This window comes from Dipodomys merriami, unplaced genomic scaffold (genome assembly GCF_024711535.1).
Source record: "Dipodomys merriami isolate MVZ:Mamm:240054 unplaced genomic scaffold, mDipMer1.0.p SCAF_22, whole genome shotgun sequence".
In the NCBI taxonomy this organism is placed as follows: Eukaryota; Metazoa; Chordata; class Mammalia; order Rodentia; family Heteromyidae; genus Dipodomys; species Dipodomys merriami.
The window spans coordinates 18,117,047-18,144,978 of NW_027203604.1; the positions used below are offsets into that span (position 1 = coordinate 18,117,047).

The 27,932-nt window shown below is 46.2% G+C and overlaps 2 protein-coding genes across 10 annotated transcripts in view; both read left to right on the forward strand.

Moving 5' to 3' along the window:
• The window catches only part of Pms2 (PMS1 homolog 2, mismatch repair system component), a 30,375-nt gene extending 10,642 nt beyond the window's left edge, over window positions 1-19,733 (forward strand). The window contains exons 7-15 of one of the 3 annotated variants that reach the window (XM_070033512.1): window positions 1,548-1,645; window positions 3,738-3,837; window positions 6,307-6,391; window positions 9,472-9,627; window positions 12,439-13,276; window positions 14,326-14,493; window positions 16,443-16,543; window positions 17,151-17,320; window positions 17,908-19,733. In XM_070033512.1, the coding sequence (XP_069889613.1) occupies window positions 1,548-1,645; window positions 3,738-3,837; window positions 6,307-6,391; window positions 9,472-9,627; window positions 12,439-13,276; window positions 14,326-14,493; window positions 16,443-16,543; window positions 17,151-17,320; window positions 17,908-18,051 (1,860 nt within the window). In that variant the 3' untranslated portion in view covers window positions 18,052-19,733. Of the gene's footprint in view, window positions 1-1,547; window positions 1,646-3,737; window positions 3,838-6,289; window positions 6,392-9,471; window positions 9,628-12,438; window positions 13,277-14,325; window positions 14,494-16,442; window positions 16,544-17,150; window positions 17,321-17,907 lie in introns of those variants that run through there. The other 2 variants (XM_070033513.1, XM_070033514.1) reach the window with 2 other exon arrangements.
• Window positions 19,734-20,246: 513 nt separating this feature from the next.
• The window catches only part of Rsph10b (radial spoke head 10 homolog B), a 34,433-nt gene continuing 26,747 nt past the window's right edge, over window positions 20,247-27,932 (forward strand). For 3 of the 7 annotated variants that reach the window (XM_070033524.1, XM_070033527.1, XM_070033530.1), the window contains exons 1-5: window positions 20,247-20,372; window positions 21,392-21,748; window positions 23,168-23,243; window positions 25,593-25,661; window positions 26,844-27,017. In XM_070033524.1, coding sequence (XP_069889625.1) covers window positions 21,492-21,748; window positions 23,168-23,243; window positions 25,593-25,661; window positions 26,844-27,017 — 576 coding nt within the window. In that variant the 5' untranslated portion in view covers window positions 20,247-20,372; window positions 21,392-21,491. Of the gene's footprint in view, window positions 20,384-21,391; window positions 21,749-23,167; window positions 23,244-25,592; window positions 25,662-26,843; window positions 27,018-27,932 lie in introns of all 7 variants that reach the window. The other 4 variants (XM_070033525.1, XM_070033526.1, XM_070033528.1 and 1 more) reach the window with 4 other exon arrangements.

A 27,932-nucleotide genomic window follows, 5' to 3' on the forward strand; every position in this document is an offset into this window, starting at 1 on the left:
AAATACCAAAAGATTTCCTTCTTCCATTTTGTTTTTCTTTTCTTTTTTCTAGTCCTGGGGCTTAGATTCAGGGCCTAGGTGCTGTCCCTGAGCTTTCTTTTGCTCAAGGCTAGCATTCTATCCCTTGAGCCACAGGACCACTTCTGTCTTTTAGGGTTTATGTGGTACTGAGGAATTGAACTCAGGGCTCATGCATGCTAGGAAAGCACTCTATCACTAAGCCACATCCCCAGCCCCGCCTTCTTCCATTTCGTTGTTACAAACCTATTTTGACAATATTCAGCCATCTTGATCCTCCTCACTCAGAGTTTATTTTTTATTTATTTATTTTTTTTGGTGCCAGTCCTGGGGTGTGAACTCAGGGCCTGCGCACTGTCCCCAAGCTTTCTTTCCCTCAAAGCTAGCATTCTGTTATAGCCACAGAGCCACTTCCAGCTTTTTCTATTTATATGGTACTGAGGAGTTGAACTCAGGGCTTCATGCATGCCAGGCAAGCACTCTACCACTGAACCACATTCCCAGCTCTCAGAGTTGATTTTTTTTTTTTTCCTGGTTGTAGGGCCTGAACTCTGGGCCTGGGTGCTGTCCCTCAGCTCTTCAGCTCAAGGTTAGCACTCTACCACTTGAGCCACAGCGCCACTTCTGGCTTTTTCTGCTTATGTGGTGCTGCGGAATCAAACGCAGAGTCTCATGCATGCAAGGCAAGCACTCTACCACTGAGCCACCTTCCTAGCCTCTCAGAGTTGATTTTTAATAAAGAGGAGTTCAAGTCTTGGTCATAAAAATTGGTGTCATCAGGCTGGGAAGGTGGCTCAGTGCTTGACTTGCATGCATGAGGCCTTGGGTTCAATTCCTCAGCACCACCTAAGCAGAAAAAGCTGAAGTGACGCTGTGGCTCAAGTGGTAGAGTACTATCCTTGAGCTAACGAGCTGAGAGACAGTGCCCAGGCCCAGAGTTCAGGCCCCATGATCGACAAAAAAATAAATAAAAATTTAAAAAAAAAATTGGTGTCATCAGGTCTGGGAATATGGCTTAATGGTAGAGTGCTAGCCTGGCATGCATGAGGCCCTGAGTTCGATTCCTCAGTACCACATAAAAATAATAACATTATATTTAAAAAATTGAATTTCTAGCCGGGCGCTGGTAGCTCCTAGCTACTCAGGAGGCTGAGATCTGAGGATCGCGGTTCAAAGCCAGCCCGGGCAGGAGAGACCGTGAGACTCCTATCTCCAATAAAACCACCAGAAAACCGGAAGTGGCACTGTAGCTCAAGTGGTAGAGCGCTCGCCTTGAGCTGAAGAGCTGAGGGACAGTGCCCAGGCCCAGAGTTCAAGCCCCACGGCCGACCAAAAAAAAAAAAAATTGAATTTCTTTAAAAAATTGGTGTCATCATAGTACTATAAAGTATTTACTAAGATTCTTTGAGTTTCTTTAGTTTTAAATGGGAGAAGCTTAACTGGGAAAGAAAACTTGGTTTATCATCTTTTCTGAGGTTCGGTGTGTTTGCACTTAAGTAGGAAATAATTGCGACTCTTGTCTTTTTCAGCTACAAAGCCTCATTCCTTTCATTCAGCTGCCCCCTAGTGACTCTGTCTGTGAAGAGTATGGCCTTAGCTGTTCCGAGGCGCTGCATAATCTGTTTTAGTAAGTAAATCCCTGCCAGGAAAACTCCAGCCAATTTTTCCTTCAAGTTTTGTTTTTGTTTTTTTTTTTTGTCAATCTTGGGACTTGAACTCTGGGCCTGGGAACTGTCCCTGAGCTCTTCAACTCAAGGCTAGTGCTCTACCACTTGAGCCACAGTGCTACTTCTGATCTTTGGTGGTTAATCGGAGATAAGGGTCTCAAGGGCTGGGTGCACTTGAGACTGGGACAGCACCCAGGACCAGAGTTCAAGCTCTAAGACTGACAAAAGAGTCTCACGGACTTTTCCTGCTCGGAATGGCATTGAACCATGATCCTTAGATCTCAGCTTCCTGAGTAGCTAGGATTACAGGTGTGAGCCTCCAGTGCCTGGCCTCCTTCAAGTCTTTATTATTTTAAAAGTATATATAATCGAGCTGGGTGCCGGTGGCTCATGCCTATAATCCTAGCTACTCAGGAGGCTGAGATCTTGAGGATCAAGGTTCAAAGCCAGGCCAGGCAGAAAAGTCCATGAGATTCTTATCTCCAATAAATCATCAGAAGACCGGAAGTGGCGCTATGGCTCAAGGGGTAGAGCGCTAGCCTTGAGCTGTAGTGTCCCTCAGACAGCGCCCAGGCCCAGAGTTCAAGCCCCACAACTGACCAAAAAAAATGTATGTAATTGTTATTTTGAGGCCTATACCTTTCCTATTCTTTATAAAGCTGTGGGACAATCCTATTACTGAGAGAGATTTAGATAAAAGACTCAGCTACTGTTCAGTTCCATTAACAGTATTCTGGATAATGGCATGTTTCATGTTCCTGCTGCCTTCCTCTTTGTTGGGAGTGTTGGAATGGCTTTTGGGGATCTGATGAAGGATGTCTAGTATCTATTTGTAGTACATGAAAAGGAGACACTTTCAAGTGGCACTGTCCCTGGCAACAGCCATATTGCTTACTCTTCTATTTGATTTTGCTTGGTGCCTAAATTTCAAAGCTGGAAATCCATCTCTGTCAGTTCAGGAATTGTTCTTATGCAAACTCAGGCGTCCCTGAGGAAGAGCTTGTCCCACAGGCATGTAAATTTGCTGGCTGAGCACATTTTAAAAGGAAAGATTGCTGGCATGGTATCACATACATGTAATTCTAGCTCTCTAGAACCCTCCTGGGGATACATTATCAGGACCCTGTCTCAAGAAACAAAAGAGTCGAGCGTTGATGGCTCACACCTGTAACCCTAGCTACTCAGGGGGCTGAGATCTGAGGATCCTGGTTCAAAGCCAGCCTGGGCAAAAAAAAAAATCCATGAGAGTCTTAATCTCAAATTAACCACCAGAAAACCAGAAGTGGAGCTGTGACCTCAAAGTGATGGAGCATTAGCCTTGAGAGGACAATGCCCAGTCCCAGAGTTCAAGCCCCACAACCAGCCAAAATAAAAGAGGATTGGAGATATGGCTCAGTTGGTAGAGCACCAGCCAATGAGCAAAGCATCAGGTACCAAGTTCGAGTCCTTTGTTCTTCCAAAAAAAAAAAAAAGGAAAAGAAAAGCAAGGGCTGGGAAGGTGGCTCAGTGGTAGAGTGTTTGCATTGCATGCATGAGGCCCTGGGTTCAATTCCTCAGCACCACATAAGTAGAAGAAAAGCTGGAAGTGACGCTGTGGCTCAAGTGGTAGAGCGCTAGCCTTGAGCTGAGAGACAGCGCCCAAGCCCAGAGTTCAGGCCCCACAGGCGGCAAAAAAAAAAAAAAGAAAAAAGAAAAGAAAAACGAGAATACTGCAGATCTGGGATATGAGTGGTTGGTTACATCCCACTGACAAGCCAGTGGAGCCAATGTGCAGGTCAAAGGTTGTGTGTTTGGAACAAGGCCTGATCCTGATGTAGGCACCAAGGGAAGGAGAGCAGAATTGAAGTAGTCATGAGCCAACCACCTTACCTATGCTGGGTTTGGGACTGTTTGCTTCATAGCGTCTGGGTGCTGTCTGTGATTTGTCAGGGTGGAACACAGGTACCAGGACACAAGCAGAATTATTCCCCAGCACTGTCTGGTTTTTATTTGATGGTGAGAAGTTGCTCTATGCTCAGTGTTCTAATCCTGCTCACATGGTACCACCCCCAGCATCTCCGGCTTCATCTCACGCTGCACACACGGCGTTGGGAGGAGTGCCACTGACCGGCAATTCTTTTTCATCAATCATCGGCCTTGTGACCCGGCAAAGGTATGTACAGAGCTTTTTATAGCAGTTTATTGTTAGATCTTTGAGTTTTATTATTTCATATTTTTTTTCAAGGAATTTAGAACTAAGAAACATGCCTTTGTATTATCTTATTTAAACCAAGCACCATCCTAGCAACTCAGGAGGCTAAGATCTGAATAGAAGTGGTAGAGTGGTAGCCTTGAGCACAGAAGCTCAGGGACAGGGCCCAGGCCTGAGTTCAAAACCTAGGACCAACACCAAATATAGTTTATATATTTAAGAAAGTCAGCTGGCTGGGCGCCGGTGGCTCACACCTGTAATCCTAGCTACTCAGGAGGCTGAGATCTGAGGATTGCGGTTCAAAGCCAGCCTGGGCAGGAAAGTCCGTGAGACTCTTATGTCCAATAAACCACTCGAAAGCCAGAAGTGGCGCTGTGGCTCAAGCAGTAGAGCGCTCGCCTTGAGCTGAAGAGTGTGGGGACAGCCCCCAAGCCCAGAGTTCAAGCCCCACGACCAACAAAAAAAAAAAAAAAGAAAGTCAGCTGTTTTCAGTAGTACATGTATGTATGCGTATATGTGTAAATACGTTAGAATATTTAAAGGTAAGAATGTTTAAATCTATAAGAATACTTAGGTTTCTCTTCAGATTGCATAAATGTTGTTTCTTTTGTAGTTATTTTTGCAGGTCCTGGGGCTTGAACTGGGCCTGGGTACTGTCCCTGAGCCTCTTTGTACTCAAGGTAGCATTCTACCACTTAAGCCATAGCACCATTTCTACCTTTTTCTGAGTAGTTTATTGGAGATAACAGTCTCACGGTCTTTTCTGTCCCAGCTGGCCTCAAACCATGATTCTCTAATCTTAGCCTCCTAAGTAGGTAGGATTATAGGCATGAGACACCAGTGCCTGGCTTCAGATTGCACAAATCTTGTAAGCATGTATGAGCTACTCAATGTGAGGGAGGTAGATATTTCAAAGCATATGGCTACATCTATACTTTGCAATATAAACTGATCACATGCATGTGTTTATATTCTGTTTACTTTCCCAGAAAATAGGGATACAGATTACCTCTGCCTCAGTCTGAAACTGGCGATTGCTATATGGTTATGTGGGGTTTTAGTGGTTCAGTTTTGACTTTGGGCTCTCTAGCATCCTTTGTGCCTCAGTAATATTTTCGATTTTCCAATGACATTTTAAAATTCACTATGGTTCAACCTTTTTTTTTTTTTTTTTTGCTGGTCCTGGGGCTCGAACTCAGGGCCTGGGCACTGTCTTTGAGCCTCTCTGTGCTCAAAGCAAGCTTTACCACTTGAGCCACAGCACCACTTCTGGCTTTTTCTGTTTATTTGGTATGGAGGAATTGAATGCAGTGCTTCATGCATGCTAGGCAAGCACTCTACCACTAAGCCACATTCCCAGCCCCAACTTTTGTTTTTGGGTCCGGTTGTGGGGCCTAAACTCTGGGCCTGGGCGCTGTCCCTCAGCTCTTCAGCTCAAGGCTAAGGCTCTACCACTTGAGCCACAGCGCCACTCCCGGCTTTTTTCTTATGTGGTGCTGAGGAATCGAACCCAGGGCCTCAGGCATGCAAGGCAAGCACTCTACCACTGAGCCACCTTCCCAGCCCCCCAACTTTTTTTTTAACCTATATTATAATCAGTGTCACTTTATAGTTTATCTCTAATGATAATACTCTAATAATCTCATACAATGTCATATAAGTTATGTTTCTTTTTTTTTTTTCCTTCTGATGCTAGAATTTGAACTCTAGCATCATTTGCTCATCTTGCTTGCTCAGCTGGTCCTCTACAACTAGAGACATAACTCAAGCCCAGCCTTTGGCTGATTATTTTAAAGATGAAATCTCACAATTTTTTGCCCAGGCTGGCTTTGAACTTCAGTTGTCCAGATGGAAGCCTCTTGGTTAGTTAGCATCACAAGCCTGAACCACTGCCATCGGCAGAAATATGTTTCTAAGTATTTAAGTGTGCTTTTTAAACATTAAAATTGCACCTGCATTTTATTAAAAGTTTAGACTGGAAAAAAATGAACTTTGGGGAACATGATTAAAAAAATACTTCTCTGAGGGACATGAGGAAGCTTCTTTGTTTGTATTGAGACAGGATCTTGCTATGTAGCTGTGGGTGACCTGAAAATTGCTATGGAGCCCAAACTGGCCTTGAATTTGTGACCCTCCTGTCTCTAGTTTCTGAGCATTCGTGTTATGGGGTACACCATCATCCCTGCATAATGAAACTTCTTGTCATTTTTAAATGGATAATTTCGTAGGTGAATGTGTGTGTTGGGTGATATAAACGTGTCAAGACCTACCAGACTGTACAGTTGCTATCAGCACATGTCAATAAAGTGGTAGTAAACTTAGCGAAGCTTGATAAAAATGCCTTGCTTTGGTGCTAGGTGAGAATAGCATGTTACAGGAGAGAGTAGGAAGGGAACATTTATTCCTTTCTCAGCTTTGTGTTTTGAACAGGTGTCCAGACTTGTGAATGAGGTCTACCACATGTATAATCGTCATCAGTATCCATTCGTTGTTCTTAACATTTCAGTTGATTCAGGTAAGAGGCACTGAGAGTTCAAGAACATGGGTGGCTTTTTCTTGAAAGAACAAAATTATAAGCTCTTATTAGACTGCAAAGAGGATGCTTTTTTGTTTTGTTTTGTTTTTTCTTTGTTTTTTTAAATTTAATTTTATTTTATTTGTGAACATATTGTACAGAGGGGTTACAATTACATGGGCAGGATAATGCATACATTTCTTACCAAGCATTGCAGCCTCCTCCTTTGTTTACCCTTCACATCCCTTCCCAGCCTCCCCCCTCCTCCACCTTTTCCTTGTTTTGTGGTCATGGGGCTTGAACTCTGGGCCTGGGCACTGTTCCTGAGCTCTTCAGCTCAAGGACAGTGCTCTACCACTTGAGCTACATCACCACTTCCAGTTTTCTGTGGTTTATGGAGATAATAGTCTTATGGACTTTCCTGCCTGAACTGGCTTTGACCCACAATTCTTAGATCTCAGCTTCCTAAGTAGCTAGGATTACAGGCATGAGCTACCAGTGCCCGGCTAAGAATTTTTTTTATTGTTATTATAAAGGTGATGTACAGAGTAGCCACTTTTTTATTTAGTTAAAAATATATATAGTTGCCTGTCTTGCACTGTGTTGTATGTCTGTGTATGCACACGTATGCTACATCTACTTTGAGGTAAGAAAATAATTTTGAATTTTATTCTTTATCTTTAGATGTGAGTATTTTGTTGTTTTTGTTTTTTGTTTTTGCTAGTCCTGGGGCTTGAATTCAGGGCCTGGGCACTGTCCCTGAGCTTCTTTTGCTCAAGGCTAGCACTCTACCATTTGAGCCACAGCACCACTTCAGGCTTTTTCTGTTTATGTGGTACTGAGGAGTTGAGCTCAGGATTTTGTGAATGCTAGGCAAGTACTCTACCACTAAGCCATATTCCCAGCCCCCATTTTGTTTTTTTAATTATTACAAATTATTAAGATGTGATTTTTATAGCTGTATTAAATTCCAATACATGATTATACTTTGACTTTTAACTTTTATTTATACTTTCCAACTTGTTCTAAGCTGCTACTGTACTTTTTTTACCTTTTTTTTTTTGTCAGTCATGGGACTTGAACTCAGGGCCCAGGTACTGTCCCTGAGCTTGTTGCTCAAGACTAGCACTCTATCACTTTGAGTTTTTTTTGCCCAGTCTAGCTTTGAATGATGATCCTCAGATGTCCACCTCCTGAGTAGCTAGGATTACAGGCATAAGCTGCTAGCACCTGGCTTGAGTTTTTTTGTTCAGTGCTGGCATACTACCACTTGAACCCCAACTCCACTTTCAGCTTTTTAGTAGTTAATTGGAGATATGAGTGTCATGGACTTTCCCTCTTGGAACCATAATGCTCAGATCTTAACCTTCTGAGTAGCTAGGATAACAGGCATGAGCAGCCCGGCACCCACCTTATGATTCTCTTTTTTTGGTATTTAAGTTGTTCTCAGTTTTTAGAAATTATACTGATTTTAGGATTAAACTATTCTCAACATCTTTTCATGACTCCTTACGGAAAGTCCCTTGTAGTAGAACAGTGGGGTTAGTTTTCTTCTCTGGATTGCTTTCTAGGCTTAGTGCACCCATTCACATCATTTTCAAACTAAATCCAGAGTGGATTAAATTGTTGACATTTTACTCTTATTACACATTTGCATAGTTTATTCTTTTTTTCTTTCAAAATTACCAAGTTGAATCTTGCTATTTAAAAAAGGGTTCACTCTCAGGCACTGGTGGCTTACACCTGTAATCCTAGCTATTCAGGAGGCTGAGATCTAAGGATCATGGTTCAAAGCCAGCCGGGGCAGGAAAGTCCATAAAACTCTTATCTCCAATAAACCACCAGAAAACCGTAAGTGGCACTGTAGCTCAAGTGGTAGAGAACTCATCTTGAGCTGAAGAGCTGAGGGACAGCGCTCAGGCCCAGAGTTCAAGCCCCACAACCGACACACACAAAAAAAACAGTTCATAGCCAGGCACCAGTGGCTCACACCTGTAATTGTAATGACTCGGGGCTTTATCTGAGGATTGCAGTTCAAAGCCTGCATGGGGAGAAAAGTCCATGAGACTCTCTCTTTTTTTTCTTTTTTTTTTTGTCGTCATGAGGCTTGAACTCTGGGCTTGGTTACTGTCCCTGTGCTCTTCAGCTTAAGGCGAGCACTCTACCACTTGAGCTACAGCGCCACTTCTGGTTTTCTAGTGGTTTATTGGAGATAAGAGTCTCACAGACTTTCCTGCCTGGGCTGGCTTTGAAACATGATCCTCAGATCTCAGCCTCCTGAGAAGCTAAGATTACAGGCGTGAGCCACCAGCACCTGGCTCCATGAGACTCTTATCTACTGTTAATTGCAGAAAAAGTGGCACTGTGCCTCAGCAGTAAAGTTCTGGCCTTGAGCAAAAAGCAGCTCAGGGACAGGACGGTACCCAGGCCCAGAGTTTAAGTCCCAGGACTGGCAAAAAATAAAAATAAAAAAGTTCATCTTTCATTGTGTTTTGAGGAAAAGATGAGTTTTCTGGGTTATACTAGTGTGTGTGTGTGTGTGTGTGTGTGTGTGTGTGTGTGTGTGTGTGTGTGTGTGTGTGTGTGTGTGTGTGTGTGTGTGTATGTGTGTGTGTGTGTGTGTGTGTGTGTGTGTATGTGTGATTTGTTTTTCTGGGGTGTGTGTGTGTGTGTGTGTGTGTGTGTGTGTGTGTGTGTGTGTGTGTGTGTGTGTGTGTGTGTGTGTGATTTGTTTTTTGTTGGTTGTGAGGCTTGAACTCTGGGCCTGGGTGCAATTCCTGAGCCCTTCAGCTTAAGGCTACTGCTCTACAACTTGAGCCATAGCACCACTTCCAGTTTTCTGGTGGTTAATTGGAGATAAGAGTCTCATAGACTTTCCTGCCTGGGTTGGTTTTGAACTGTGATCCTAGACCTCAGCCTCCTGAGTAGCTAGGATTATAGGCGTGAGCCACTGGCCCCCGGCTTGATATTAGTGTTTGAATTGCATTTTTGGTAGAAGGCAGTGAATGAGATGGTAGCTGTGTAACTTCTTGTTAAAGATGGATTTGAATGTCACAAGTGTATTGTCTGTTTTTGCCTAGAGTGTGTGGATATCAATGTAACTCCAGATAAGAGGCAAATTTTGCTGCAAGAGGAGAAGCTTTTACTGGCTGTGTTAAAGACTTCGCTCATAGGAATGTTCGATAGTGATGTGAACAAACTCAGTGTCAACCAACAGGCACTGCTGAGTGTTGAAGGTACGGAACATGCAGTGGTGCAACACCTTTAAAACTTCCATCAGGGGCTGGGAAGGTGGCTCAGTGGTAGAGCACTTGCCTTGCATGCATGAGGCCCTGGGTTTGATTCCTCAGCACCACATAAGCAAAAGAAAAAAGCCAGAAGTGGCGCTGTGGCTCAAGTGGTAGAGCGCTAGCCTTGAGCTGAAGAGCTGAGGGACAGCGCCCAGGCCCAGAGTTCAGGCCCCACGACTGGACCCCCCAAAAAAAAGAAAAGAAAAGAAAACTTCCATCAGACATGGCTGTGTTGATAGAGTGCCTGCCAATGAGCAAAGCATCAGGTACCAAGTTCGAGTCCCAGTCTCAGAACAAAAAGAAAAGAAACGATAAAACTTTGATCAAGCTGGGCACCAGTGGCTCATGCCTGTAATCCTAGCTACTCAGAAAGCTAAGATCTGAGGATCATGGTTCAAAGCCAGCCTGGGCAGGAAAGTCTGTGAAACTCTTATCTCCAATAAACCACCAGAAAAACAAAAACAGGAAGTGGCGCTGTAGCTCAAGTGGTAGCTAGCCTTGAGCTGAAGAGCTGAGGGACAGTGCTCAGGCCGAGAGTTCAAGCCCCATGACCACCAACAACAACAACAAAAAACCACTTTGATCAGCTATTGTTGATATGTCTCTTTTATTTCCAAGGTTACACTTTTAGCATCTCTTAGGATATGTTACAGCTGTTCAGGAGGACAATTGATATTCAAAGCAAAAAAGTCTGTGAGATTTCATCTTCAAAATAACCAGCCAAATGCTGGGCTAGAGTCATGACTCCAGTGGTAGAACACCAGCTGAGCAAGCAAACTGAGCAAATGTAAGGTCCTGAGTTCAAATTCTAGAACCAGTAAAAATAGAAAAAAGGGACAAGTGGCGCTGTAGCTCAAATGGTAGAGTGCTCGCCTTGAGCTGAAGAGCTGAGGGACAGCGCCCAGGCCTGGAGTTCAAGCCCCACGACCGACAAAAAGAAAAAAAGAAAAAAGGGACATATTTATATGATACTATAATGAGATTATTAAATATCATTAGCGATAAACTGTAAAATGACACTAATTAAACAGGTTGTTTTGTTTTTTTTTTTTAAAGTTGAACCACAGTGAATTTTATAGGGTCATTGGAAAATAGAAAATATTATGAAGGGACAATGATGCTAGAAAGCCAAAAGTCAAAACTGAGGCCTGGGCTCTGAAGGGGCAGTGGGCTGCCAGGCATGAGAGGGAACAGAGGAAACTTGGGTTTCTGTGGCAGAGTTGTTGGCTTCCCGGTCCATTTTCTGGATGCAGGTACAGGGCACCATGGAGGGCAGTGGGCAGCACACACTTAAGGAGCATGCGTAATGGAGGTGTCTGGGCCACCCTGGAACTGGAAACTTTAACATAACTGCAGTACTTGGGAGGCTGAATCAGGAGGCTCACAAATTCAAGGCCAGACTAGGCTACATAATAAAACCTTGTAAACATGGTAAAACAAGAAAACAAGCACCGTTGAACCAATGCCCATTGTTTAGCTGTATTATTGAAGTGTAGCAACAGGCAGAAACAGTTGTTATATATAAATTATCAGTGTTTCTGCCATGAGCTGAAGAAATATCTCCTGCAGAAGTGCCTGGTGTCTGTTTCCCTGCACTAACCCCCAGTGCTAGCCACTTTCCTGACCTCTAGTGGCATAGTTTAGTTTACTTTTTGCTTGGTTTTTGAGACACTGTCTCATTCTGCAGCCCAGGCTGGCCTTGAACTCATCATCCTCCAGCTTCAACCTCCCAAGTGTTAGAATGATAGTCAGATGCCAACTGGCCTGGCTTCATTTACTTTTGACTTTGAAGTCATTCCATCTGAACTTCCTTGTTATTTGTTAAGAGTTCCATGAGGTCATGTGGCTCTTGATTCATTTTTACATCTGTATAGTATTCTACTTAGATGTCAAAGGTTCTTTATTGAGGGGGAAGGGGAATTCTAGGCATCAAACCCAGGGTCTTGCACTTGCTAGGCAAGCTACATTGTGACCCTTGGAGGTTCTTGATGAACTGTGACAGTGCATTTGCCAGGCGCTGAGGGGCCTTCCAGCTCCAGTTGGAGTCTCCATACCTGGTCATGGGTGTGCATACATTGTAACTGCCATCCCCTTTTAAATTTCATTAACATTTTAAATTGTTCTGATGTTGTGCAAAGGGGTTTCAATTTGCAACCCTTTCATGATCAGCTTTGGATGTTCTTCATTAGTTAATTAATTAATTTTGTGCCAGTGCTGGCACAGGACCTGGACTCTGTCCCTGAGCTTTTTTATCTCAAGGCTGGCACTTTACCACTTCTGACTCTTTGCTAATTCATTGGAGATAAGAGTCTCAAGACTTGGCCAGGCACCGGTGGCTCACGCCTGTAATTCCCAGTACTTAAGAGGCTGAGATCTCAGGATCACGGTTCAAAGCCAGCCTGGGCAGGAAAGTCTCTGAGACTCTTATCTCCAATAAACCATTAGAAAAATGGAAGTGACACTGAGGCTCAAGCGGTAGAGCGCTTGCCTTGAGCTGAAGAGCACAGGGAAAGTGCCCAAGCCCCATGACCAACAAAAAAATAAAAGTCTCAAGACTTTCCTGCTCAGGCTGGCTTTGAGCTGCGATCCTCAAATCACAGCCTTCTGAGTAGCTGAGGTAACAGGCATGAGCCACCAGTGATCAGCTGGTGTTTGCATATTTGATCAGATGTTTGCGCTTCCTCCTTTGTGAATGCAGAACTGTCCTTTTGTCCTGCTTTGTACTCTCCCTGATCATCTCTGCTCCTGTGGGCCCAGGTAACTTGATAAGGATGCGTGGGACGGAAGTGGAAACACCTCTGCCAGACAGTCCTCCTTCGTCTAGCACTCAGGAAGAAGACAAAAGGTCTGTGTCCATTTCCAGGCTGAGAGAGGCCTTTTCTCTTCGTCATCCTGCAGAGACCAAATCTCCAGGCCCAAGGACTCCTGAACTGAGATGGAATCCTCCAGTACAGAAAAAGAGGGTACCCTCTAGTGCCTCCAATCCTGCCTCTGGCAGAAGCCTGCAGGGCCCTCTGGAAGAGGTGGTGACTCCCAAGGACTCGGATGGCCGTGGGGACAGAGTGGAAGTGGGGAAGGACTCGGAGTACACCAGTACATCAGCTGCCCCAGAGGAAGGGTTCAGCCCCCGGGAAGTGGGCAGTAGCAGTAGTGACCATGCAGAGAGCTCCCCAGAAGACAGATTTTCACAAGGAGACAAGGACTCTGGTGAGAATCTACCTGAACTGGACCATCCCCCTTCAGCTGGGGAGTCAGGGAAGGAAAAAGATGGCCCCTGTCAACTTCTGCCTCCTCAGACACATCTCTCCTCCTCCAGTGCTAAGCGATTTAAAAAAGAAATTCCCTCAAAGACCAACACTCCCCCAAAGTCAGCTACCACTGAGAATGCCTCAGCAGCCGAAGTGGATGTGGCTGTGACAATTAGTAAGAAAATAGTGCTCCTCGCCTTTTCTATGAGCTCTTTAGCTACACGAATAAAGCAGTTGAATTGCCAAAGACAACAAAGGGAAGGCAAACCGAATTACAGGAAATTCAGGGCAAGGATCTGTCCAGGAGAAAACGAAGCAGCAGAAGATGAACTAAGAAAAGAGATAAGGTAAGGTGTGTTGTCAATGGGATTGTGGACAGCCCATGCTTTGGTCATTTTGAGGGAACCAGAGGCTCATGATAGGGACCCAGCCCTGGCTCCTCTGTGTATCTCCACTTCTACACAGAGAGCAGCTCCTGTGGCTCAGGTCCCAGGGGTGGTGGGCGGCCCTCCCCCAGGAGTGACAGGGTATGACTGCTGGCTTGCTGCCTGTTGAGAGGGCCTGTGTGGGCAGGGAATTCTCCCTTTCTTCCTCATTACTGACTCCTTGAAATCCTAACATTAGAGTTGCTGTCAACTCCACAGATTGGACCTTAGCTTTGCTGGAATATGCTTGGCTATTCTTTTATTCATAACACTTCTTTCACCACTTAACCACCAAAAAGCCAGAAGTGGAGGTGTGGCTCAAGTGATAGAGTGTTAGCCTTGAGCAAAAAGGCTCAGGGACAATGCTTAGGCTCTGAGTTCAAGCCCCAGGACTGGCACCAACAAAAGTAGGAGAAGACCAAGAGGAGAAAACCAGGTAAGGACAGACATTGTCTCTTCTGCCTCCCAAGAGACGCTGTGAGTCCCCCCAAAAATAGTTCCTTCCTTGTGTCATTCAGATACTGACTTAAGTGCTGTACACCCTGTTGGAGGGTGTGCAAACCCTTACAGATTCCTTTCCAAAAACAACCCAAAAACTGGGTACAATAGACCCTTGTGTGTGCAATGGGGCTGCTGTTGAGGCAAGCCAGAGCGTCTGGAAGCCTTCTGTTGGAAAGTTACACTTAGATGTGCCTTATAGGAGTCAGTGCATGTATCTGCCACTCACCACATGTGCGTGTGGAGCAGGTTGCATAGCGGTTCCAACTACACTGTTCACAAGCACTCAGTCTCTTTTCATACTCTATCATGAATACTGTAGATGTTTGATACATTTTTTCCCACAGTGCTGCCCAACCTCCTCAAATGACCTATCAGCAAAGCAGAAATATGTTTTAGGTTTTAACATTTAAGTTTTGTTCTAGATCTCAATGGTCACCTCACATGTCGCATTGAATGTTTTCCGTGTGCAGTAAATCAATGTTTGCAGATATGGAGGTGCTTGGTCAGTTTAACTTGGGGTTCATAATAACCAAGCTGAAAGAGGACATCTTCCTGGTGGACCAGCATGCAGCTGATGAGAAGTACAACTTCGAGATGCTGCAGCGTCACACAGTACTCCAAGCACAGAGGCTCATTGCGTGAGTGCATCAGTGGACACTGTGTGTGTGCACGCACGTGTGCATGTGCATACATGTGCATGTATGTATGCATGTACATATGATTATAAGGAGAGGTCATGGGTTTACTTTTGGGAGATTAAACTCTGTAGAGAAACGAACTCAGACCCCAACAGAATAGAGTGGAGTGAATCTTTGTGTGTGGCTCCAGGAAATCACAGGAACTCTGGAGACCTCAGGCAATCATCTCTGGCAGGAACATGAACCCCTTTCCAACCTTCCCAATCTTATTAGCCCCAGCTCATCTCCAGAGCTCAGCCCCTGGTCACTACCCCAGAGATCCCTTCTCTGACTCCAGGGAAGTCTCACTGTATGCTCTTACAGCACTGGCATCTTCCATCCTGACTCAGTTTTGGTCATAACTGATTGTTTGCCTCTTTGTTCAATGTTTGCTTCCCCACTAACAGAAGGCAGAGGTCAAGGCTGTGTTTGCTCCCTCTCCTGCCCATAGCAATGTTTGTGTTCCTAAGATCCCCACAAATTTAGTAGGAGAAAGGGAAGGATACAGCAGAGGAAGAGCAGGATAGCAAAATTCTCATTCTGTATTCACTGTGTACAAATATTGGTAATGACTGGCCCCAGCCATTTAAATTACTAGCCAGGCATGATTGCGTATGCCTGTAATCCTAGCATTTAGGAGGATCTTGAATTACAGACCTCCCTAGGGTATTTATGAGGTCTTATGTCCAAAAGAAAAAAAAATCAAATTTTCTTTCTTGTGAAGAGAAAATTCAAACTGAGAATGGGATAGTAGGTTGAGGAGAAAGGAAACTTCATAACTTCTGTAACTTCTAAAAAGTAATTTGGCTAGGCACTGGTGGCTCAAGCCTGTAGTCCTAGCTATTCAGGAAGCTAAGATCTGAGGATCACAGTTCAGAGCCAGCCCAGGCAGGAAAGTCCAATGAAACGCTTATCTCCAATTAACCACTAGAAAACTAGAAGTGGCACTGTGGCTTAAAGTGGGTAGAGCACTAGCCTTGAGCTGAAGAGCTCAGGGACAGTGCCCAGGTCCAGAGTTCAAGCCCACAACTGAACAAAAACAAAAAAGTAATTTGTAAGAGGAAATAGAAAGAACTCTGCAGAAAGATTTGTGACAGTTGGCTAAATAGTGTTCTTTGTATATGTGTGCTGGTCCTGAGATTTGAACTCAGAGCCTAGGTGCTATCATTGAACTTTTGTGCTCAAGGCAAGTGCTGTACCACTTGAGTCACAGCTCCACTCCTGGCTTTTTGGTGTTTCATTGGAGAAAGAGATTCACCGACTTCCCTGCCCAGGCTGGCTTTGAACCACAATCCTTGGATCTCAACCTTCTGCATAGCTAGGATTACACGTATGAACCAACAGCACCCAGCTTGAATAGTACTCTTCATGTTTCTTCAATGAGTTTAAGATTGTATTAGTCAGTTTTTTGTAGTTATGACAAAGTACCCGAGAAAAAGAACCTAAAGGAAGGTAGACTGGTTTGGGGTCATGGTTTCAGTCAGTTCAGCTTGCTCTAGTACGGTGAGCCTGTGATGAGGCAGGGTGGCAGGGCAGAGAGGATGTTGGAGCAGAGCTGCTTACCTCATGGCAGCCAGGAAGCAGAGAGACAGGAGTCCAGGGATAAGATACACCCTTTAAAGGCACAGCTCCCTGGGGCCTGCTGTCACCAGCCAGTCCTCCCTTTTCCTCCCCCCTCCCACCCCCAGTCCCCTCAGAGCTAGGACATCAGTGAAGGAACCCAGTGGTGAACTTAGCGCTGGCCTCTCTCAGTAGTGCTGCTAGCGGGGGACCAGGCCATCCACCACTGGGCCTTTTAGGGCACGCTTCATATCAAACCGTAACAATGATCACTCTTGTCTCACCTCCATTTTGATTCTATAAATAAATGTTCCGCTCCAGTTTGTCATTTGAACCTCCTGTGTTTCCAGACCTCAGGCTCTCAACTTAACTGCTGTCAATGAAGCTATCCTGATAGAAAATCTGGAAATATTCAGAAAGAATGGCTTTGACTTTGTCATTGATGAAGATGGTAAGTTATTCAGTTAGGAGCTGGGAATGACCTTTGAGGTCAGCTGGATTGATCTGTTTTCATAAGAGCACAGATTCTTTGGGGCTCGAACTCTGGGCCTGAGTGCTGTCCCTGCACTCTTCAGCTCAAGGCTAGCACTCTACCACTTGAGTTACAGCGCCAGTTCTGGTTTTCTGGTGGTTTATTGGAAATAAGAGTTTCACAGGGGCTGGGAAGGTGGCTCAGTGGTAGAGCGCTTGCCTTGCATGCAGGAGGCCCTGGGTTTGATTCCTCAGCACCACATAAGCAAAAAGAAAAAAGCCGAAAGTGGCGCTGTGGCTCAAGTAGTAGAGCGCTAGCCTTGAGCTGAAGAGCTGAGGGACAGTGCCCAGGCCCAGAGTTCAGGCCCCATGACTGGACCCCCCCACAAAAAAAAAAAAAAAAAATTCACAGACTTTCCTGCCTGGGCTGGCTTTGAACCGTGATCCTCAGCTCTCAGCCTTCTGAGTAGCTAGGATTATAGGTGTGAGCCACCAGCGCACGGCAAGAGCACAGATTCTTGTAAGTAGTGCTGAGAGGGAATCACACTTCTCAAATAAAAGTGTGTTCTTACACTTTTTCCTTGTAGCTCCAGTCACTGAAAGAGCTAAACTGATTTCCTTGCCAACTAGTAAGAACTGGACTTTTGGACCCCAAGATATAGATGAGCTCATCTTCATGCTGAGTGAGAGCCCAGGGGTCATGTGCCGGCCCTCCCGAGTCAGGCAGATGTTTGCCTCGAGAGCCTGTCGGAAATCTGTAAGTAAAGCAGGCCAACCACTCTGCTCATGCTGGGGGTCTGGGGAGAGGTAGTGGAGCCCCTGACTTGAGCCACAATAGCCCATGTCGGTGCTCCATGATTGCCAGCAAATCTGAACCCTTTCTCCTTATGCCTCCTACCCACAGACCCATCACAGGCGGAGACCTAAGCTCCTTACCACAGAGCTAGACCCTGAGGGTACAAGGATCGGGGTACCAGTGTGTCTGGGTGGAGAGATACTGGCATGCAGTCCGGTGAGGGCACACATCAGGCGAGGATGGAGGCTTGTGTTCAGGCAGGAGGGAGGAGGGCTAACAAGGAGTGGCCTGATTGACCTCTACAAAGGATCTCTGGTGGCCAAGGGGAGAGGAGAGAGGCGAGGGAACTTTGAAATTGTGGGAGTTACTCAGAGCATTGCGATTCTGGTCTCGAGCAAGCTACAGAGCCCAGGAGCCCATGGAAATGCAGAGCATCAAACTGTCAAGAGGAAGGTTCGAGCTCTGATCTTGTCCAGTCTCACCATGGAGAACATGGTTGTAACACCACAGTGCTGGGTTAAACTTCCCCCATTGTGTCTCATACTCAGGTGATGATTGGAACAGCTCTTAACACCAGCGAGATGAAGAAGGTCATCGCCCACATGGGCGAGATGGACCACCCCTGGAACTGCCCCCACGGAAGGCCGACCATGAGGCACATTGCCAATCTGGATGTCATTTCTCAAAACTGATCCTCCTCACATCCTAAATGAAGTTTTTCATGCAGTTCTTCCTGTTTTGAAAGACAAAGCTTTGTTGTCATTATTGCATCAAACCTAAGCTGCTACTTAAGAATCGTGTGCTAGATGCATTTGCATTTTTAAATTATCTTAGGTTGGGCATGGAGGTCCATGCCTGTAGTCCCAGCTTCTCACGCTGAAGATCCCTATTCAACATGGTGAACTGCATCTTTTCAGCAGTTGAATTTTGTGTACAAGCTAGAACATATTTTATATCCAGAAGAGGGCTGAGAGCGTGGCTCAAGTGGTAGAGCGCCTGTCTACCCAAGTTCAAGCCCCAGCACCACCAGAGGGAAAAAAAACACAAAACAAGCACTTTGGATGTTACCCAGGCTTCTGTTCTGCCTGGAGATATTTTCGCTTGCAACTTTCAGCCGTAAATAATAAAATTTACATTGGCCTAATTTAGTAAACTTAAAATTAAGGTACCTTTTGAGTTTGTGCTTCTCAAATAATGCATCACAGTAAGTGGCTCCCACCTGAAATCCCAGGTGTGCAAAAGGCTGAGATCAGGAGAATGAAGGATTTAAGGCCATCCCTTGGCAAGAGAAAGGAAGACTCTGAAAAATAATCACAGCAAGCGAGGCTGGAGGTGTAATTCAAATGGTAGAGAACCTCCGTAACAGCCTGACACCAGTGGCTTATGCCTGTCATCCTAGCTACTCAGGAGGCTGTGATCTGAGGATCATGGTTCAAATAGAGAACCTCCGTAACAGCCTGACGCCAGTGGCTTATGCCTGTCATCCTAGCTACTCAGGAGGCTGTGATCTGAGGATCATGGTTCAAAGCCACCCGGGCAGGAAAGTCCATGAGAATCTCCAATAAACTACTCAGAAAACCGGAAGTGGCTCAAGTGGTAGAGCACTCGCCTTGAGGTGAAGAACTGAGGGATAGTGCACAGGCCCAGAGTTCAAGCCCCATGACTGACAAAAAAGAGAGAGAAAGCCTCCATAACCAAGTTCAAGGCTCTGAGTTCAAGCTCTAGTACTGAGAAACAACAAAAATGCAAATGCAGAAATAATCCACCACCTCTTCCTGGCTGGAAGGCAGTGACTGGGTGGGGGGGCTGGGGTTGAGGTTTTATGTCCCCAGGGCCACCCAGTTGGCAGGTGTTGTTCTTAGCAGGTGTAAAAAGAAGACTTGTAATCTTTGTGTAACTCAGGGCCGAGGTTTGGTTCCTGAAGGCATTTGTAAATGGAGCTCTCCCCAAAATGGCGGATGTGCTCCCTAGAATCCAGGTGGTGGTGATTACCTGCTAGGCCTCCCAGACAGCCCGAGAGAGGCCACTATCCTGCGTTGGAACCCGTGTGCTGGTGTGTGTGTGTCAGCGTGGTTGAATCACATGATCTACAAGTTGAGAATTGTAGGCACAGTAATTCAGACCCCTCCCACATCCCTGTCACCTTGTATGCAGATAGGGTTAAAGATCTTTCCATGAGGACATATCCTGAACTGGCTTCCAAGTGGGGTCCCCCCTCCCCAAGTGAAGCATGACAATATTGCTCAGGTTGATGGTGGAGGAAGAGCCACCAGGGGTGGCACAGACAGTTTCTAGAAACTGGAGCCCCACAAAGGAACTAAGCCCGTTGGGCCAATTTACAGGACTGTAAGGTAATAAATTTGTGTTGCTTTTAGTGACTAAGTTTGTGGTGATTTATTTAAGTTGGGGGGGGGGGATTGTGGGACTTGAACTCGGCCTGGATGCTGTCCCTGGGCTCCTTTGCTCAAGGCTAGTGCTCTGCCACTTTGCGCCACGGCTCCATATTCTGGTGGTTTATTGGAGATAAGAGTCTCACAAACTTTCCTGCCTCGGCTGACTGAACAGCAATCCTTAGATCTCAGCTTCCTGAGTAGCTAGGATTATGGGCATGAGCCATTAGTACCTGGCTGAGATGTTTTTATGTCGCAAACCTGCTGAGGCTGCAAGAGGCAGTTAGTGGGTACAAAGACCTCTCTGCTGTCAAGACAAAGGCTAGGCCTCTGCCTTTTCCTCCTCGCCTGCAAGACCAGCAAGGGCAGAATGGGATACTTGGCTGCTTTGCCTGAGTATGTCATTGCCCCTTTAAGGACTGGCAGGGTAGGCAAGGGACAGAGCTTGTGTCTGGTTGCCTGGAGACACCTGCTTCCGTTTACCGGACGCCCTGCCCCGTGCTAGTGGTGGTGTAGCCCTTGGCAGAGTGGAAGCCACCAGGTACCCCGTGCTGGTGCTTTGTGCAGAGTGGCTGTGTGGACACTAGGGCCTGCATCTTCCTCAGCCTCTAGAACCTATGCAGGTGCACCATGGGTGAGAGGGATCCTGAGAAACGGGAAAAAATTAGGGCTCACTGGGGAACAAAATTTCCTTTATTTGTGGTTTGATTTATATTGCTAGAGGACTAGAAGATCTGCCTGTGTGTAGAGAGGAGAGCCAGCTGGGTTCCAGGAAGAGCAATGGGGGACTTGGGAGGTGGGGTTGAGCTGGCAACTGGGGTATGGAGAGGATGCCTCCAGGAAGAGGCAGAGGGGGTGCCTGGAGCAGGGCCTAAGATGTGGGGGCAGGGCAGCTTGGAGGGGGTGGGGTGGAGTGGGTATGGAAACCATGGACTTGGAACAACACCACCCCTTTGCTCTCAAAGCAAGCATTCTTTTTTGTTGTTGTTGTTGTTGGTTATGGGGCCTGAACTCTGGGCCTGGGCGCTGTCCCTCAGTTCTTCAGTTGTAGACTAGCCCTCTACCACTTGAGCCTCAGCCCCACTTCCTACTTTTACTGCTTATGTGGTGCTGAGGAATCGAACCCAGGGCCTCATCCATGCAAGGCAAACACTCTACCACTGAGCCACCTTCCCAGCCCCACAAAGCAAGCATTCTTTAGTACTGTAAGCATCCAATACTATGTGGGTGTTTTCTGCACATCTTGTCAGGAGTAGTAGTGTAGTTCTCCTATGGGATATCCAAGGCTGATAGACATTAGGCAACACGCTCAAGGATGCAGGGCTCCTGGTGCTTGACTCTAATACCCTCTTATTTGGAGAAGGGCTTGGAGTTGATGGCATGCAAGATCTTGGCAGTCATGCCCCCATTTTCATGAAAAGGTCACCATAGGACAGCAGATGTAAAAGTATTTATGATTCCAACACAATGACAACAGCTTATGATTGTAATATTACTTATAACCTGTTGACATGCGATACTTATAGTTCTAAGCCTTCATAGACAAATAGTGTTTTGTCAGGCTAAATTGGTACAAGTGACACTTCCAAATATTTAGAGAGATATTTGTGTGTGTGTGTGTGTGTGTGTGTGTGTGTTTCAGATAAACCCATCCATGCTTTGAAACCAACAACCGCAGAGCCAAGCAACCCATCATCAGATATTTGGACATATAAAGTAAAATCATAGGTCTCCCCAAGGCGATGGAGAAAGAAAAGAAGAAAGGAGACAAAAAAGGAGATAAGTCAACCCGTTCTCCCTCCTCTCTCTCGGATTATCCAGACTTTTCCAAGCAAGATGGCAGTGCTGTCAGGCAGGAACTGCCCTCAGCAGGTGCCAGCCTGCCGCTGGAAGTGCCATCCACCCCACCAGTCCCCAAAAGAGAATCGGGAAATACTCCTGATACCGAAGATGCCACTCAGTTCGAAGAGCCTGTTCTAACCAAGCTCATAGTGGAAAGGTGACTCATGAAGGGGCTGGGGGACAGGAAGGGTCAGACTGCAAATAAGGTGTGTGCTGCTCCTGGGGCTCCAACTCAGGACCTGGGCACTGCCCCTAAGCTATTTTGCTCAAAGCTGGCTCTCTACCATTTGAGCCACAGCTCCACTTCCTTTTTTTTTTTTTTTTGGTGGTTAATTGGAGATGAAAGTCTCATAGACTTTGCTGCCTGAACTGGCTTTGAACCATGATCCTCAGATCTCAGCCTCCTGAGTAGCTAGGATTACAGACAAGAGCCATCAGTGCCTACCCTCTTGGGGTTTTATGATCACCTTTGGAAATGACTTATCTTTCTAGCTGGGTCTGTACAATGCTTCTGGCTTTGTCCCCTTGAGGACTCGGGGAATTGCATCTTGCAGACTCCCTCTCCCAACAACTTTGGTTTTATCTTCTTCCTCTTCCTCCTCTTCCTCCTTCAGCTTGCCATCTTTCTGCCTCCAACTTCCAAGTGTGCCACCACACCTGGCACTCTTCTCCTATTGTAACTTTAGCTTCCATCTTGCTAGATGATGGTTTTTAAAAAAAAGTTGGGCTCAGTGGTAGAGTGCTTGCCTTGCATGCATGAGGCCCTCGGTTCGATTCCTCAGCACCACATAAAGAAAAAAAAAAAAACAGAAGTGGTGCTGTGGCTCAAGTGGTAGAGCGCTAGCCCAGGTCCAGAGTTCAGGCCTCGTGTCTGACAAAAAAATAAATAAAATTTTTAGAAAAAATTAAAAAGTCCGTTTTATTTGGCATTGTTCACTTAGAACAGTTGTGTGTGTGTGTGTGTGTGTGTGTGTGTGTGTGTGTGTGTGTGTGTATGATTTGTTATTTGTGCCAGTACTAGGGCTTAGATTGGGGCCTAGCACTGCCCCTGAGCTTTTGTGCTCAAGGCTAGCACTCTACCACTTGAGCCACAGCTCCACTTCCAGCATTTTATGGTTAATTGAAGATAAGAGTCTCTCCAACTTTTTCTGCCTGGACTGACTGAACTGCGATCCTCAGATCTCAGCCTCCTGAGTAGCTAGGATTACAGGTGTGAGCCACCGGTGCCCAGCTCATATTTATATTTTCAACTCCTTACTGGACATTAACAGATCAGATCTAAGCTTCCTGAGTAGTTAGAATTATAACTGTCCAGCAGAGTCTCCACTTTTTGCCCAGCTCTAGCCCACCTAGCTGGGGATTAAAGATGTGCACTACCACAAATGGCTTGTTTTTGAGATTGTGTCTTTAAGGTTTTGCCTTGGTTGTTCTTGAACTGTGATCCCCCTGTCTCTACCTCCTGTATAACTAAGAATACAAACAGGCACCATGACGGTCCTATTTTCTAACTGTATATGTCAACCCTCTGTCACTTAGGCTTATTTACAGCACTCATTAGTTTGGATGTTCTTTGTAGGTACGAAGGGGAGAAGATCCGAGGGCTGTATGAGGGAGAAGGCTTTGCTGAGTTTCAAGGTGGTGCCACCTACCGTGTAAGTTGTGTGCCAAAATCTGCAGAGCTAGGCCCTAGGCTCGAATTTTAGACTTGCAAGGCTTCAGGAAGTCCATTGATTCTTCAAAAGGAATTGGAAGTACTTCATACTGAGTTTATAGTTTATAAACTGCTTATATATTTAAGGTGAAAATGTGGCTAAAGTCATTTTAGACTGCCACCCCCTCCCATTTTTCTTTGTTGTCCCAACTGCAGGGCCATTACTAAAGTGAAAACAGTCATTCCTCATTGTGAGGGATTTGTTTCAGGACGCCTATAAAATATCAAAACTTTCAGACATGCAGGTACCCTTTATAGAATAAATTTGGTGAGGGGCTGGAAGGTGGCTCAGTGGTAGAGTGCTTGCCTTGCATGCATGAGGCCCTAGGTTTGATTCCTCAGCACTACATAAACAGAAAAAGCCAGAAGTGGTGCTGTGGCTCAAGTGGTAGAGTGCTAGCCTTGAACTGAAGAGCTGAGGGTCAGCATCCAGGCCCAGGGTTCAAGTCCCACAACAGACAAAATAATAATAATAACAATAATAATAATATAATTTGGTGAGTCAGACCCTGGAGGCTCATGCCTATAATCTGATCTACTCAGGAAACTGAATCCTGGAGGATCATGGTTCAAAGCCAACAGGGACAGAAAAGCCTGTGAGAGTCTAATTCCAGTTGAGGAGGAAAATGCAGGACTGGGAGTGTGGCTCAAATGGTAGAGCACCAGCTGTGAGCAAGAAAAATAGCAAAGTGAGAGTGAGAGCCCTGAACTCAAATGCCATCACCAGCATAAAATTTAAAAAAATAGCTGGTGACTCATGGCTTAGTAATCCTTGCTACTCAGGAAGTTGAGATTGGAAGATGGTAGTTCAAAGCCAGCCTAGGCAAGAAAGTACATGAGACTCTTACCTCCAATAAACTACTCAGAAAACGCCAGAGGTGGCGCTGTGGCTTCAGCGGTAGAGCTGGCCTAGACCAAAAGAAGCTTAGAGACAGTGCCCAGTCTCAGTGTGTCACAACTTGCATGCCTGGCTTGCTTGCTTGCTTGCTTGCTTGCTTGCTTTCTTTTTTTGGGTCTGGTCATGGGGCCTGAACTCTGGGCCTGGTTGCTATCCCTCAGCTCTTCAGCTCAAGGCTAGCGCTCTACCACTGAGCCACCTTCCCAACCCCTTGCTTTATTTATTAAATTCATAGATCAGTATATTTGTGTGTGTGTGTGTGTGTGTGTGTGTGTGTGTGTGTGTGTGTGTGTGTGTGTGTGTGTGTGTGTGTGTGTGTGTGTGTGTGTGTGTGTGTGTGTGTGTGTGTGTGTGTGTGTGTGTGTGTGTGTGTGTGTACTGGTCCTGGTACTTGAACTCAGGGCCTAAGCACTGTCCCTAAGTGTATGTGCTCAAGGCTAGTGCTCTGCCACTTGAGCCATAGCCCCACTTCTGAATTTTGTTGGTTAATTGGAAACAAGAGTCTCACTCACAGACTCTCCAGCCTGGGCTGGGCTTCAAACCATGTTCCTCAGATCTCAGCCTCCTGAGTAGTTACAGGCATGAGTCACCGGCACCTAGCTTATAGGTCAATATTTTTACATGAGCATGTTAATTTCCTAGGAAGCAATTTGGATATTTCCGTTTACTTGTAAGTCTTTATATTGCTTCCACGGGAGAGGAAGCTGCAGACTGCGTGGTGTTTGTGGACCCCTCTTTGGATCCCACTGTGATCAGACAGGCTGCTGTTCAGTGGCTCTCAGAGACAGGCCTCTCACTGGGGCAGGTGACAGACAAGGTGACAAGGTGACAAGGTGACTGGGCCTGCTCTGAGATTGAGTCTTGAGCCACTGCAGGACTTAAAATCTGTCACTTCAGCTAGTCTCATGCCTGTCATCCCAGCTACTCAGGAGGCTGACATCTGAGGATTGTGGTTCAAAACCAACCCAGGCAGAAAAGTCCCTGCAGGGGCTGGGAAGGTGGCTCAGTGGTAGAGCGCTTGCCTTGCATGCATGAGGCCCTGGGTTCGATTCCTCAGCACCACATAAGCAAAAAATAAAGCCAGAAGTGGCGCTGTGGCTCAAGTGGTAGAACGCAAGCCTTGAGCTGAAGAGCTGAGGGACAGCGCCCAGGCCCAGAGTTCAGGCCCCACGACCGGACCCAAAAACAAAAAAAAAAAGTCCCTGCAATTCTTATCTCCAATTAACCACCAAAAAGCTGAAGGTGGAGGTATAGCTCAAGAGGTAAAACATCAGCCTTGAGCACAGAAGCTAAGAAATAGTGCCTAGGCCCTGAGTTCAAGCCCTAGTACCAAAACACAAACACAATGTCTGTCCCTTTGTTCTAAGAGTTTGCTGTTGTTTTGTTTTGAAGGGAATGTTTTCAGAAGGCCTCATGCATGGCCCAGGGACTTACATTTGGGCCGATGGAGTGAAGTATGAGGTAAAGCATAGAAAGAATTCTAGTTCTAAACAGGAAATGTGGCATTTATTATTATTATTATTACTTTGTTGTTGTTGTTGGTGGTGGTGATTATGGGGCTTGAACTCAGAGCCTGAGCTTTTTTCGCTTAAGGCTAGTGCCACGGCTCCAGTTTTCTGGTGGTTAATTGGAGATAAGAATCTCACAGACTTTTCTGGCCGGGTTGGCTTCAAACCATGATCCTCAGATCTCAGGCTCCTGAGGAGCTAGGATTACAGGCATTGAACCACCAGGTATGAGCCCCGCTCATAAATGTGAACTGTAATTGTCACTGCTAGACATACTATTTGCACAAGCCGGTGCCAATGGCTCACACCTGTAATCCTAGCTACTCAGGAGGCTGAGACCTGAGAATCACAGTTCAAAGCCAGCCTAGGAAAGTTCATGAGATGTCTATCTCCAATTCACCACCAAAAATCCAGAAGTGGAGCTGTGGCTCAAGTGGTAGAGTGCTAACCTTGAGCAAAAAAGCTCAGAGATAGCGCCCAGGCTCTGAGTTCAAGCCCCAGGACTGGCACAAAGCAACAACAAAAACAGAGATGTCCTCAGGCAGCAGGTGGAGGCAGTGACCAGATACCTCTTTCCTCTGCCAACTGGCAGTCAGCTCAGATTCCTGGAATCTGTGGTGGAGCACACACTTGGTATGTGTGTGGCCCTGGGTTCAATCCCCCATGAGCATGAGTGTGTACACATGTTCATGTGTACACACTCCAGTGGAAGAGAGCCCATGGGGACCCTGGCCATGTCATCGGAGCAGAGCCGATCTCTAGAAAGCACCTGTGAGGTGGCTGCCAGCCGCCATGTCTGCAGAACATGGCGATGATGCCCACAGGGAAAAAAGGGTTCCATGACATGTGTGTATATGTGTGGGGTCACACTGTGGCTGGTCCTGCCTACCTGCCAGAGGGTATAGCCATCGTCCTGGCCTCCCAAGGCAGGGGTTGGCAGCCACGGCTTTGGTAGCACCTGCTCGCTTATTTGGGCCTTTGCGTGCACACAACTTCCTGACACTTTGATCAGCCGGTGGAAGAATTGGGAGAAAGGAAGAAAGGAAAGACAGAGGAAGGGAGAGAAGGAGGGAAGGAGGGAGGGAGGGAGGGAAGGGCTTGTCCAGCTGTCTCACTAATGGCTGCCCTTCCTCAGGGGGACTTTGTGAAAAACATCCCAATGAACCATGGCACGTATACGTGGCTGGATGGCAGCACATATGAAGGCGAGGTGATCAATGGCATCAGGAATGGATTCGGCATCTTCAAGTTCAGCAAGAAGCCTGTGTCCTACATGGGCTACTGGTGTGACGGCAAGAAGCATGGCAAGGTACATGAGGAGCGTGGGGGTGGGGGGCAGGGGGCGTGGCAAGCAGGAAGACAGAACACACAAACATGGCGGGCACCAAGTACCAGGGAATATTTGCGCACGCACACACACACACAGAGCTGTACAATTGATTAATGTCGTTAGCAGTGCTGGGGACTTGAACTCAGGGCCTTGTACATAAACTGGTAAGCACTGTATACTTGAGCCAAGCACCCTCCCCCTTGAGGCTCTAGTGAAAGATTTTTGTTTGCGGGGCTGAGATTGAACCCAAGGCCTTACACACATGCTAGGCAAGCATCCTACTACGGAGCCTATTTTCTAGATCCAGTTGCTTTAGTTTGTTTGCCACAGGGTCTCTTGCTTTTGCCTAGGCTGACCTTGGATCCTCCTGCCTCAGCCTCCCAAGGGCTGGTATTATCAGTGTGATAAAATTATGTTTAAAGCATATGACTGTGTAGTATTAAGTCCATGCATGCTGTCACACAAGTATCATCTCTCTCCGATTCCTTGTCAGCACCTTATTTAAAACCCTACTCTCAGTAGGCAGTTCCTTTCTACCCCTTCTTCTCCATGTTGCTCTCTGCCTTCATCTACATGAATCCTATGTTATGAGACCTTATTCTGGTTGCTTTCACTCTGCACTGTGTTTTTTGAGGTTCATTTGTGTTTTATCATGAATCAGTACTCCATTCCTTTTTATAGCCAAGTACCATTCCCTTGTAAGCATTTGCCATATTTTCAGCATGCTCATCTGTTGATGAACATTATTTGGGCCGTTTCCACCTTTTGATTATCAGGAACAGTGCTGCTGTGGGTGTATGTGCCAGGACTGGTCCTCAGACCTCAAGTGGCCAATTTTCATCACTTCACACACCAGCAATGGAGGGTGTGCCCACTTCTAATCAAGGGCGCCAT